We start from the raw sequence: 13,730 nt of genomic DNA, 5'->3' as shown, positions 1-13,730 counted from the left end.
ATGGCTCCCTAATAACAGCTGGGAAAACTGGTAGGAAACAGTGTGAAGTGATCGGAGGCCAGTCAGTCTACTGCCCCCTTTTTTGTTGTAGTGGGGGGGCAATTTGGCTGCCTCTCCCTCCGTCCCTTCCTTCCTTCCTGCTTCCTGTCCGAGGCCAACGTCATGGTGTCATACATCGTAATTAACATTACAGTAGCACATGCTGTTATACAAAGAAGACAGACAAAAATGTATATTTGAGAATGCCATAGCAACTTCATACTGTTATTATTACAATTATCATGTAGTTAAGACCTCAAAATCTTGTATTTTTAGGAATCACACACACACAAAAACACACACATTGTTTCCTCAGAGACTCAGAGGTTCCAGACCATTGGTTTAGCTGATGGAGCTAAAAGTAAGGGCTGACTATTAGCGCTGGCTTAGACTAATCAATGACTTGTGGTTGATGTGTGTGTGTGTGTGTGTGTGTGTGTGTGTGTGTGTGTCCATGGCCAGAGAGGCGGGGTCTTCAGTTTGTACAGTGAGTTGGAACCACTTTTGCTGCCGCTGTAATCTCAGATGGAGGATGTTGTGAGGTTGTCTGCAGTATCTTGTTTCTCTTTGCAAGTCCAAGAGTTGAGTACTAACATTTTTGTAATTGTTTTTTTGGTTTTGGTTTGTTTATTTTTTTTATTATCTTTTAATCTTTGTCCATACATAAGAGTTATCCTGAGTTCAAACCTGCATTTTAAGAAACATTCTTCTTATCGTTTTTTTTTTTTTTCAGTTTCCTATGCTCAGACCTCGGAGCTGCCAAACTAAAACTTGGGGAGTTTGAACCATAATTAGGCTCTGCAGATGCACAGGTGAGTGACACTGCTCGGAGGGTTTTCTGGCACTTTATACTGCAGGGTGCTACGTGATGTTTGAATATCATAGTTAAATATATCAATATTTTCTTTGTTTATGTGATAAAAAATGGAATACACATGTAAAAATGACAAAATACTGGAGACTTTAACATGAATTAATTAGAAAAATACATTAAATATAGGTAAAATATACATTAGTGTAAGAAAAGAAAAGGCTGGAATGCTGTAAAACCAAAGATATGACCGGACTGGATAAATGAGGCTAAATTACAGGCAAAAAGAAGAGAAAAAAAACCACCAACCTCACTTTGGTTCTGATTTTTATGCAGGTTGCAAATGTAGACAGAACTTAAATATTGTTTTGTTAAACCTTGTGTTTTTGAAGTGGTGATTTATTGGCTTTACTCTTCATCAATTCAAACAGAAGTGAAACTACATGGCAGTTCAGTGTGATTATCAGACTACCACTGCTGTACTAAGACATTCAGTTACTGGACTATGAAGAATTTGTTACGATTATTCACTGTACTTAAGGATTTTTACCAAGCAGCAACCAGATCTGGCTAAAGATGCTATTGTAAATAATTGTTCTGCTGGACATCTATTTTGGGAATAAACCATTTGAAATTCACTCCTTCATTTTCACTCCCCACTTGATGCAATCCCAGCATGCACCAGGCAGGAGGAAGGACAAGGAGGCACAATGTGCAATTTCCAAATTTTTTAAGAATTTAGTGTTTATTTATATGCCTCTTACTTGGATTTGTGGAGTGGTGGTTGCTGGGCTTTAAAAATTCTTCTTCTTACTTTATTTTAAGTGAAATTCCACTTTTCTTGATAGAAGAATCAAGAGTTCATCCATGTTGGGGGGAGGACTAAGAGTTCATCCCCTTCATCAGTGATCTGGGTCAGTGGGGGAGGAGGAGTCCTGCAGCTGTTACACACTGCTGGTGTGTGCGCATGGATATACATGTACACGTGTGTGTGTGTGTGTGTGTGTGTGCTTATGTGTGTATATGTCACAGTTAGTCTCTTAACTGTTTATGTTATTAATCCGAGCTCTTTCTGCGTTTTCTGCAGCATTACTGCTTTGTGTGCCAGATTCTTTCACTGTATTTTCATTTCCATAAGTGAGCAGATGTTTTTCTATGTGCGTGTGTGTGTGCACATGCTTACTGGTATGTGTGTGCAAAGGCATATCTGGGAATGTTAGCTATTTACTGGTTGTGTGTGTCTGATATGTGTATTAGTGCATGTGCATGTCTGTGTTTGTGCAGATCTGTCTGTGTGTGTCCTTGATATTTAGTTAATGGTGCTCCCAGCAGGAGACAACCCCACCTGAGCTTTAGATGTCATTTCAACATCATGTCTCTGTTGTAGCTCTTGTATGATTCAAAATGTCCTTTGGCCTGTGTATTGACACAGATTAGAGACTGATGTAAACATCAGCAAGACTAAATGTCTAAAGCCATACTTTTAGCTATAATTCTAATTGTATGTACAGTTTATAATTCAAAGGTCACTAGTGGGGGAAAAAAATTGGCCTGTAATGTAAAATGTAAAATTTTGCTCAGCTGACCAACCTTTCTACAATGCTAGATTGGCTAAAAATATGCATCAGAAAAGTCTGCAGTATTTTTTCAGTCTGCAGGATGAAGCCAGTGAGATTGAATGTACCTGAAAAATTTGGTTCGCAGCAGTTAGAGGTGCAGTGAAGTGATGCAGATGGCCATCTGAATAGTGGAAAAAGTCATACGGCCAGATGATTCATCCTTCACAACAAACATAATTTCTTATTAATATCTAATTTCATTTTTTCCAGGTCTATACAAGTGTTGTGCAGGCAGATCCACGGAGATCAACAGAACATTTAAACCTCTGTTTAGGTAAAATTAATTATCAGATAAATTCATGGTCACAGTTGTCTTCAGACATGTAACTGACGCAACTTCATGTTTTCTTAAATAAGGAAAGAACCAGATGCAGTAAATTGTGTATGTAATATAAGTCGAATTTACTGAGTTTTTAGGCAAGACAACTTTATATATATATCTATAGCTATAGCTTCATACCCAGGGCAATTCAAAGTGCTTAACAGAAAATGAAATAAAAGAATATTATAGCAAGAACAATAGAAATTATTACATGAAAACACCAATGTGAGGATAATGAAATAACCATTAGAGCATATCAAATTAAAATAAATAAAACATTTAAGACTGAATATTAACAGTATGTAAACACACATGTAAAAGCATGATAGAAATTAAAACTATGTAAACACATAAAACACATGTCTAGTAACAAAGGCACTTAAAGTGACTGTGCTAATGTCTAAGTTAGTGTTGCAGTACGGTGTGTGTTTGTGTGTGTGTGTGTGTGTGTGTGTGTGTTTGTGTGCGGCAAGGCAATGACAGTCCACTAGATGTCTCAATCTGTTTAAATTAGAAACTTGTATCAGTCAAACCTCCACAATTCACAGGATTCCCTGCCACTACAAGTTGTTTTTAGATGTATCCTATACAACCATGCTATTCTTGTTCCTTTTCTTTTCTCTTTCTCTCTTCACTCTCTTCTTCCTCCCATCCTCGATTACCCATTTTTCTCCCATCTTCTTTTTGCTCCTTTTTCTCTCCTCCTCATTTCTGTCTTTCACCCCACTCCTCTTTCATGACAGACACTGAATTCATACTACAGCCACCTTTTCCTCTATCCATAGAGAAAGATAAAGCAAAATAAAAGAAATAGAAAGAAGAAGAGAGAAAAAGTAGGTGAGGAAAAGCCTGATGAGGATGATGAAGAGGTGAAAGAGGGAGAGAAACACAAGTAGGAAGAAAAAAAAGCAAGACTAGAAAGACAGTAGGTCAAAGAGCATTAGAGAAAAGATAAAGGCAAGAGAAAGAGATAGTGTTGGTGTTTATGTGTGTGTGTGTTAGAGAGAGAGAGAGCCAGAGGGATGGAGAGAGAAAAGGAGGGATGGAGGGAGGAGGGGTTTAATCCTGCCTGGATTATGGTATAAACTGGTCCTACAGAGCAGGAAGAGATCCGCTAGAGAGAGAGGAAGTCCCTCTATCTCTCCATCCATCCATCACTCCATCCGTCTTACTCTCCGTCCGGCAGCGCATTCATCTCCCAGCGCTGCGTGATTTTGGTTTTGCATCCATGAGGTCAGCAGAATGGACGGCAGAAAAACCTAATTGCAGCAGGAATCCTTTTGGGAATATATGTATGTGTGTGTGTCCAGTCTGGGAATACCACGCTGCCTGAGGAGGGAACTCTTGTGAAGTGCTCCAGGACGTCCCAAGTCTTTGCAATCATCGCTCTCCTTTTTTTTTTTTTTCCCCCAGCATCCCGTAGATCCAAGAGCGGGAGCATGGGGGGCGAGAAGTGGATGATAGGAGGAGTAGAAATAGGATTAAGAGGCGTGAAGAGGGAGGTGTAGGAATATGGCGAGATTCTGTTGTGACTCCTGGTGTGCAGAAGTGACCTTTGACACCGGAGACAAGAGCTTTCTAGACTCTTTTGTACACCGTTGTATCCAGTTCAGCTGACATCAAATCATCAGTCAGACACTTTTTATCCATTTTATTTGTTATCAGTCATATTTGAACTTAATTTCCAGACCCACATGCCTCAAAGGAATAGTTTGACAACATGACCTAGAGAATAATCTCCGGTGACACCTGAAATGACTTGAGGAAGTATTTTAATCTTCCTGCAACCTACTTTTTGGCTCCAGCTTGTGTTTCTTTGAAATTAGCAACCTGTTTTTCTGGACAGCACATGGGATAGTTTCAATCTTTTGGTCACACAGGAAAACAACTCTTTAAGTCTTTCCACTTAAAGATTGTGGGTTCTCGGAATAATTCCTAGAAGCCACCTAGAGACCTAAATCTGTGGCTGCTTTTAGGATGATATCCTCTCTCTGTCGCTTGATGTCCCTCACCTGAGCAAGTCTCGGACTGTTACAGATTGTCTACATAACACTATGGATAATTTTATATTGTAGACTGCTCAGTCTTAAAGTGTCTGGACAGTCTCAGGATTTGAAGTACACATGAATGTATTTCAGAAGGCTGTGGATTGGACGTTTACAGTTCCGTAACGCTTACTTTACCAGGCAAGTCGACAAAAAGTGTTGCCTTTTAGGGCTGAGCATGATCTGTATTTTCCCAGACAGAAACGTGTGTGTTAGAGTTCCCTCTTGTCTGACAAATGTAATTCCAAAATTAGAGAGATGATGTCCATCTGGCCCAAAAAGCTGCCCAAAAGTAGATTAAATTTGGTATTTCTTAAGGAGAAGAATTAGTTGAATTTGTAGTTTTACCACATGCACAGACATGGTTTTCTTATCTAAAAAAATGTAGAATTCTGAAGATTAACTATTTAAAGTTAAATATCTGTAATGTAGTATCGTCAGTATCTGTAATGTGTAGTAAGTGTTTCATTATGAACATGTAATGTCAATCTGCACATTTTCATTTACAGTCATCATCACTAACCTAATTCCTATCCAGAGCAAACATGCTTACAAAAACAAAATGGACAAAACTAGCATACAGCATTGCACACTGAACAAAAAGGTGTCATCAGGGTTTTTACCCAGTGACATGACAGTCACAGCTACTTCATTACACCTGTAACACTTCCCTCTTCTGTTTGCACTGTGACCTGAGCATGTGTAATCTCACTTTGCGCTGTCCTAATTTCATCCTTTTCTCTCGGGGGGCCAGCGTGCAACAATCGCTGGACTGATGCAGATTGCAGCAGCTGCAGGGATGAACCGCTGGAGCTGGGGAAACACTGGGAATGCCAGAAAGCCGGAAAGAAGTGGGCCGCACCAAGGGAGGCTGATGATGCTGCTGTGGATTATCCTCTCCAGCTCACTGTGCCTGATGGTCGAAGGCCAGATGAAGATCCCACCAGAAACGTGAGTACAGTTTGACTAGAAAACCCCTGAAGCACCTCCAGGGTCTGAACCACCAGGAGGAACCATGTCAGCCAGTTATAAATACTGGAAGAAAATACACATTTTTTTGCATTTGGTTGCACAAAACTAACAAAAGGCACAAATGCAGATCATGTAGGCTTTCTGAGAGACAAATTTGCATATGAGCATTTCACAAGCTACATACATTTTTAACCCATTAAACTTCATTCAAATTTGCAAATATTTGATAGCTTATAGATGTGCACAACCTTCATTCAAAGGATCATAACTGGACTTGATTTGTCCAACCTTTTCACAAATTTTATCAAGGTGTAAAAAACAGTAATAGGTGAAATAAATGTAAATCTGCAAAGACCCTGTATTCATCTGATAGGATACTATTGTTTTATGCACCTGTGTGTCCTTACACACAATGGGCTGCCATTCAATGGCAAATACAGGCTTTGTACTCTATTAAAAAACATTACATCAACAGTTGTATCAGGTAATTTCTGTGTGGACACCCTGGCAGGTGTACATGCAGCGTTACCCTTCTTAAAGCCACACGTTGGACGGATGAGTCAATATTGTCCTTCGTATTTTGGCTGATTACTCAACACAGATACATATGGGCCATCTGGGCACCTGTGGGGTATAGCAACAGTAACCTGCCAAACTATGCTACAGCCTTTCTTTGTGCCTGAGGTCTCATCAGTGTGTCGGCTAAATAAGATGACATTGATGTATAAATATTCCTCTTAGTGTGACAATACAGGCTTGTTGTTGCATTTTAAAAAGACCTCCAGCGCTGAATGCTAGTAATCTTGACTCATGTGGCTTGTAATTCTGTCTCAGAAATGAATCACTTATGATTTATTTCTTACAAAGAATGTTTTTTACACAAGGGACATAAAATGACTCATAAGGCCAAATGTTTTTTAGGCACACACCAGATTTACTTTGTAAAATAAGTGGTCAGTTTTTCCTAAGCTTGACTTTTCTTCGGGGAAATGAAATGCTGTGTTTGTTTGTTCTCCAGAAACCAGACGAAGCTCTTTTCCCTGAACAGTTTTCAAACCTCCTGCTGACCAAAAAACACTAACAGATCAATGCAGTGCTGTCAGTCCACAATAAGCTATTAACACTATGTGTGTGTGAGAGAGTGTGTGTGTTAGTGGAAGTGGTAGAGAGGGACAACGAAACTCAGAGACAAATACACAGAATTTTGCTAGTACACTTGCACTTGAGTATACGTTTTGTGTGAGTCTCGTCTTTATACATCATGGGGAGTTTGTGCTGTCACCAGGCAGGCTGGTGTGACTGACGGAGATTAAAGCTCCAGGGAAGCAGAGTTCAGCAGGCCGACACAGGTCACTGAGCCCAAAGTGCTTCACTCTGGCTGGGGAAGATTTGGCAGCAGCGCCCCACAGGCTGTGGAGGTTAGCCGGGCCATGACTGGAACATTTCAGGCCAAGCAGGTCACATCTTTAGCCTCTGAGGGAACGTTGCTCTGCTGCCATGAGGAACTCATTCAATTTTTTTAAACAACAGCCCATAAAAGAAACAACACCAGCCCATACCCAAAAAAAGGCAGTTATTCCTTCTCGGAATAAAGAAAACAAAATCATACTTTCTGGGTCAGTGAAAACACTTAAGTTTTCTTTGTTTCACTGTGAGCAGCTGCTGCATTTTGTCCTTGTTTTCTAACCTGCTTTGGCTTGTCTATAGTGCTTTAGCCTAAAGCGACATTTGTGCATTTTAACAGCATTATATTACTCTACATGGAGTGCACATACAGATACTGGTTGCAATTTCATATAACCTGCAAAAAGGCAATACATTTAAATAAAGTATATTTTTCCTGTCAAAAAAAGCAGAAGAATCTGCTGATTGGATGACACATTTCAAGTCAACAGTCAAAAGAGTCTTTAAAAACAGAACAAAAAGCTATTTAAACCGATGCCAAGAAGAATACAGAACTCTCTGTTTCTTAGCACTTCCACATTATGAATGATTACGTTTTAGAATGAACACACATTCTTATTTTGGAATGAACATATCAACAAGTCAACAAACTATCAGCCAGCTTCGAGTACCGAGGCTGGCAGGATAGCCGTGACAACCCTGCCTGCTAACTAGCAGCGAGCTGGCTGACTCCCCATAGGTTGAGCCATCTGTCACATCCTGTCTACTCTCTAACCTTCATTGCCTTACCATGACTGCATTCACATGGAGGATTTGTAGAACTACTGTATGTTATTGAGCACTGAATAACCTTGTGACCCGGCGGACTGGCAGCTTTTACTGTTTTCTTCACAGTAATCTGTAATCTGTTATCGGTGAATGCAGGGTAACCTTTTAACATGATTGGCTTCATGCTATCATGGTCACTTCAATACTCTGTCTTATTAGCCCTTATTTTTTAAGCAAGATAATTTGGACAGAGGATGATTGTTATCAGTTCTGGCAGTGAAATAAGTTCAAATATTATTTGTTCCACAATCTTTCAGCAAAAAAAAAAATATTCTAAAGGGAGAAAATTATGGGTTTTACAGTTTATTACAATGTAACTATTTTCTGAAGGAGCACACACTATATCAGAAACTGTGGCAACTTATCTAAAACAGTAAGATGACACGGCTGTTCTAGCAGTGAGTAATGAGCAAGTTATTTGCCAAAATGTCTGTTAAATATTCTAATAGGCATCACTTTCTACTTTCAACAGTTTCTACCATAATAAAGAGTTTATAAGTTATAACTAATGGCTTTGATTGGTGAGATTGGACCACTTACCTTCTGGAAAAGGGCTGCAGAGTATGTGGGCCAAAATATATTTATTCATAACTTATTAAACATGTATTAATGGATTACCAACAACAGCAATATTACCAATAGAAGGGATACACACTGGCTAAAGAGAACTTTCACAACCTGTCAAACCAAAATATTTTATTATTGATGGCTTGTAAGTGATTTATAAAGCATTCATACATGATTTATTAACCCTTAATGAATGTATTAGTTACAATTTATGTATAAACACTTTACAAAAGGTATTAGAAAGTCAGTGCACTGTTTTTGTGCATTTTGCGCTATCAATCACCAATCATGTTTCCCTCTGTGTCCAGTGTGCAGCAGTGGGCTGTATCCTTTGGCAAAGAGATAGCTGTCCTGTCGGCTAGATACTCTGGAGCTAGACTACTACAGAAGGTAAGAGAGAGAGAGATGTACACATTAACCAATACAGACACCTACACACACACATATGCATCTGCCAAAACTGCAGCTACACAAACAGATACATATAGTATACACACAAAATTAAAATGTTTTCCAAGGCATTTGCTCTATTTAAAGTGTTTTGAGGTGAATTAAGATGCGTCATATTGTGTTTCAAGTAATTTTCCATTTCAGACAGACAAACCAGTAACATTGAAGGTGAGGGGATGATGGTAATGGTGGAGATATATACCCTTTGATTGATCATCACTCACATATATGGCCATACCAGAGTATGTACATGTATAGAGGGGGTTGCTTGTTGTCAAACTACATTACCCAGTATCAGTATATTATCACCTATGTAAAGTTGCACTGTACACTAGTTGGACCTCACAATAATGGCTGATCATGATTTTCACTGCCAAAATGTGTCAATTTACAAGGTGGCTGGAAGCAAAGACAACACAAAGAAACAAGCTTACATACAGAGAAGCAAACATGCTTTACTGTAAGAGAGACAGTTGGATATATATAACACATGACATCATCATATCAGACCGAGACAGGAAAGGTCTGTATTCATCTGTTCTCCCCCTCCCCTGTACTCCCATCAGCCAATGGGAACATGACTGACTGGCATACATTTGCTGTACAACATCTGCACATGGCCCAGAGATCATTTTGATGACACACTTAATTCAAAAACGCACACACACACGTACACACACATGTACACAAACATAATAATATGCCAACATACTGAAGCCCGTTGAGCTGTGTTCATGTCAATTGAATTGAGGAAAAGATCTCTTCATTTTTGTGTGATTTGCCAAATCAAGAAGAGGTTATGCTTATTTGTGTGTGGTTGTGTGTGTGTCTTTCAGTAATTAGGATGTGCAGTCCTCCTCTGCATGCCACCCTGTAGAATCCCTAGCAGGCCTGTTCACCATCTGCCACACACACATACAAACACACACAAACAAACTGTGTCTTCACAGAGACATGCACCTACACCCTCTACAGCACACTGTATAGTATGTGAATCTTTATTTTTGTTTTACCACACTTTTTATTTTTATTTTACAGCACAAAATGTCACCTAAACCAGCCACACAAACAACTAACCTCCAAAACAAACAGAGCACATATGCAGTTTGTTGTTTGTGTCTGTATAATAGATCAGATTAGTTGGTAGAAACATTTTTTCAGAGTGAGAAAACCACAGCAGCTGCAAAATACTGGCTGCTTGGTTGGTGATGAGTCCCAGAAACAGTAGCAGCATTAGCAGTGTTCAGATGTTATGTAGACATATTTCTCCTAGTTGCAGACTTTATTTCTGAACCGGTGGTGTGTAAAAACCATTGAGCGCATTAGTTGAATCTTGGCAACAAGGAGCCATTAATCACCCTCCGCTGTCTAATCGATGGCTTCCTCGTTATCTGTGGAACATTTAGTGAGTCTGTCCTCTTGCCTGAGTAAACTGAGTAGAACATTGAGTGCTGGAGTTAATGTTTGAGGATTATAAAAAGTGTTTGGACTTTACTTTTGTTGCAATGTGATTTTATAATCATTTGCTTTAGGCTTTGAGAAAACTCTCCATCATCCCTATTCTCATATGTCTTTCATATGTCTAATTTAGTCTGGCCTTTTCTCCCTTGTGAAGAAAGAGCTTTATATGGGAAAGTGAAAAGAGAAACAAATGTCTTAGTCTGCTCCAGACTAGATTTCAATGTGGCGGTTTTGCTCTAACTAACTAATAATTCACTGCGTTAAGGAAGAGTTATTATATTACTGAAAGTAACAGAAAACAAGTTCATCACCAAGAGAAACATTTACTGGAAATCTGTCATCTGTCACAATTAATGCTTTTATCATCTGTGCAGGAAATTAACTTGAACAACCCACTATCAGCAAGAGCAATATGTGCAATTCAGTCAGACACACAGAGGCATTGAGTAATCACTATGTCCAACCAAATAATTTAAAAACTCATTGGGTTTTTCAATTCTCTTGAAACTTACTCAGAAGTTAGTCAGTTCGCTTTAGATACAAACATTCACACAGGAATTTATGAAAAATCATTTATACATTTTCAATAAAAAATGCACTGCATTATGTACATAAATATACTGCATATGAAACCATGTATGCATGATGAGAAAAGTTTGATTTTTTTTTGATGGAGAAAGCAAAGACAAGAAGAAAACAAAATAAAGTGAGGTTCCAGTATAACTCATTAAAATGGATTTGTATCTATTTAAAAGTTTGATTATTTTATTCCCTTTCTTTATCAAAGTCCATCATTTAGACATTGACCTTGGTAGTTCCCATAATAGCTCTTTACAGCCTCTGATATTACTGTATAAACACCAATAATTTAATATGACAGATCAGACTGGTATGAGTCCACAAAAGCCACATTTATGAAAACATCATAAAAACGGATTGATCATAAGCCTGCAGGTTTTTTAAAATCTGCAAACAGTAGCTCTTATGACACTTGCTCTAAACAGCTGCTTATCAGTACCTACCTAAAAAAAACAAACAAACAGTTACTAATGAACTGCATCTGTTTTGAAGAAATACAAGGACATTGAGGGTGTGGTGAAGATGGAGGAGGTGGACGGAGAGGAGCTGGTGAAAAATTTTGCTGAGGAGATGGAGGAGATGCTCGGGAGGAAGATGAAATCTGTCAAGGTAATAAAACATTCTGTAACGCTTTATGGCAACCAATTTGACATGCAAACATGACCTTGTTTAAACCCTGATTAAAACTGAATCATTACTGATTTCATCGCATCATTGGGTTTAGATTGTGTAATATTGAACTTGATCATCTTTCCTACATGGGCAATTAAAAATAGGCAGAGCACATCCATGACCAGTTCTCTTTTATCTCAGAGGTTAGCAGAAGCAGCAGAGGATGCTGATCTTTATCACGACTACAATGAAACACTGGAGGTAAGTGAAAACATGCCTCAGTACAAGAACGTCCATCTATATGACTTTTATTCATACAGCAAATCTGCAAAGTTAACTTGACCGACATAACAGAAAAACATAGCCGCATACTGTAAAATCCACATTTTTAAACATATCTTCAGTATTTCATCATCATATAATCTATAAAGTAATCATCCGGTGCTGTTTATATCTAGTTTGACTACTATAACTCACTGCTGATCAACATGGTGGATGAGGATGGGAATCCATTGCCGCTGGGAGGAGAATTCCCTCTGGAGGAAAACGAACACTTCAATAATATGCCGGTCAACACACAACTGAGTAACATACAAGTCCCAACTAATGTCTACAACAAAGGTACAGAGGCATGAACACACACAGAAATACACATAAAGCCTGCATTCACTTGCACATACTGTATAATTTAGAAGTGTATTATTTCCCTCCCTCTCTGTAGATACAGATATTCTGAACGGAGCCTATATGTCTGAAGCTCTGAATGACGTGTTCATCGATAACTTCCAGAAAGATCCGACTCTAACGTGGCAGTACTTTGGCAGCGCTACAGGCTTCTTCAGGCTATACCCAGGTACAAACACATACTCACAGAAAGCCTCCTACATTTACCAAGATATCTTCAGTTGTACTTTTTCCTGTGTCGGCACAGTGTTGAGACACCATGGACAGAACGGTGAAAACAGGCATAAACATTTAGCTACACCAGCCAAACAGGGTACTTACGCAGCAACTGATGATGCAGAAAACTGTCTGTCAAATGTGATGACTCAGTTTCAGCTAGAGTATAGTTGCTGGTGTGTATGTGCGTGTGTGAAAGAGGAGTAATTAGCAGAGGATTTGTGACACAGCTTGTTTTACTCATTTGCTACCTCATCCATCATGGCCCTCATTTCACAGTCTGTCACCATCCATCCATGCAACCATTTGTTCATCCGTCTATCCAGCCAGCCAAGCAGCAGTTTGCCATCTGACCCTCAGCTGGCTCTCTCTCTCTCTCTCTCTCTCTCTCTCTCTCTCTCTCTCTCTCTCTCTCTCTCTCTCTCTTCTCTCTCTCACTCTCTCTCCAGGGATCCAGTGGACTCCAGATGAGAATGGTGTTGTCACATTTGATTGTAGAAACAGGAACTGGTAAGACCGTATTCCTTCTGTGCCTACTCATGCCTTACGAAGGGTTCTAGCTCTGTTCATATTTTGTAAGTGGAAAATTGTGCTTCTTGGCATTATGAGGATATATTTTAGGGGAAATAAATTCAATATGTCTAACATATAATAAATATTCTGCACTGACGGGTGACAGAAGAGCCATCACAACTCAGGTCAACCTCAAGCTCCAACATTCAAACATGACTATTTTAAATCCTGACACTGGGTCTTCATTTAACGTCTGTGGCTGATCATCACTGGTAGTTTTTGTGGTGTGCTGGGCACATTTGCAATAGTGGTGTATTATATCAGTTGTCATTTTGCCAATTTGAATCAGTGTTAGAGTCATTCAGTGAGAGAGAGCTCTGTGATTGTCTGTTCAACCAAGTGAATCAGTGATCCCCCCCCCCCAGTTTCTTGTTATTTTTCATGCTAGAGTGCACCTTAATAAAGGAGGTGACGGGGTATGATGCAAAGTAGGTGCCTTTTCTTTGAGGTCAGCTCACTGTGTCATGACCCTTATGTAATTATCGCTAGATTTGAATTATGTCCTGTTAAAGTATGTTAAAATGTGTTACCTTTGCCTAAATCTTATT

At 39.1% G+C, this 13,730-nt stretch overlaps 1 protein-coding gene across 1 annotated transcript in view; it reads left to right on the top strand.

The window, feature by feature from the left end:
• The first annotated feature begins 5,594 nt into the window (after positions 1-5,594).
• cacna2d4a (calcium channel, voltage-dependent, alpha 2/delta subunit 4a) overlaps positions 5,595-13,730 on the top strand; it is a 90,518-nt gene continuing 82,382 nt past the window's right edge. Inside the window, exons 1-7 of the mRNA XM_067581552.1 lie at positions 5,595-5,787; positions 8,916-8,997; positions 11,590-11,706; positions 11,911-11,970; positions 12,168-12,330; positions 12,431-12,562; positions 13,059-13,119. Coding sequence (XP_067437653.1) covers positions 5,612-5,787; positions 8,916-8,997; positions 11,590-11,706; positions 11,911-11,970; positions 12,168-12,330; positions 12,431-12,562; positions 13,059-13,119 — 791 coding nt within the window. The 5' untranslated portion in view covers positions 5,595-5,611. The remainder of the gene's footprint in view (positions 5,788-8,915; positions 8,998-11,589; positions 11,707-11,910; positions 11,971-12,167; positions 12,331-12,430; positions 12,563-13,058; positions 13,120-13,730) is intronic.

This window comes from Thunnus thynnus, chromosome 23 (genome assembly GCF_963924715.1).
Source record: "Thunnus thynnus chromosome 23, fThuThy2.1, whole genome shotgun sequence".
Classification (NCBI taxonomy): Eukaryota; Metazoa; Chordata; class Actinopteri; order Scombriformes; family Scombridae; genus Thunnus; species Thunnus thynnus.
The sequence above is the reverse complement of the archived record's forward strand: the minus strand, read 5'-3'. Positions and strand labels throughout refer to the sequence as shown.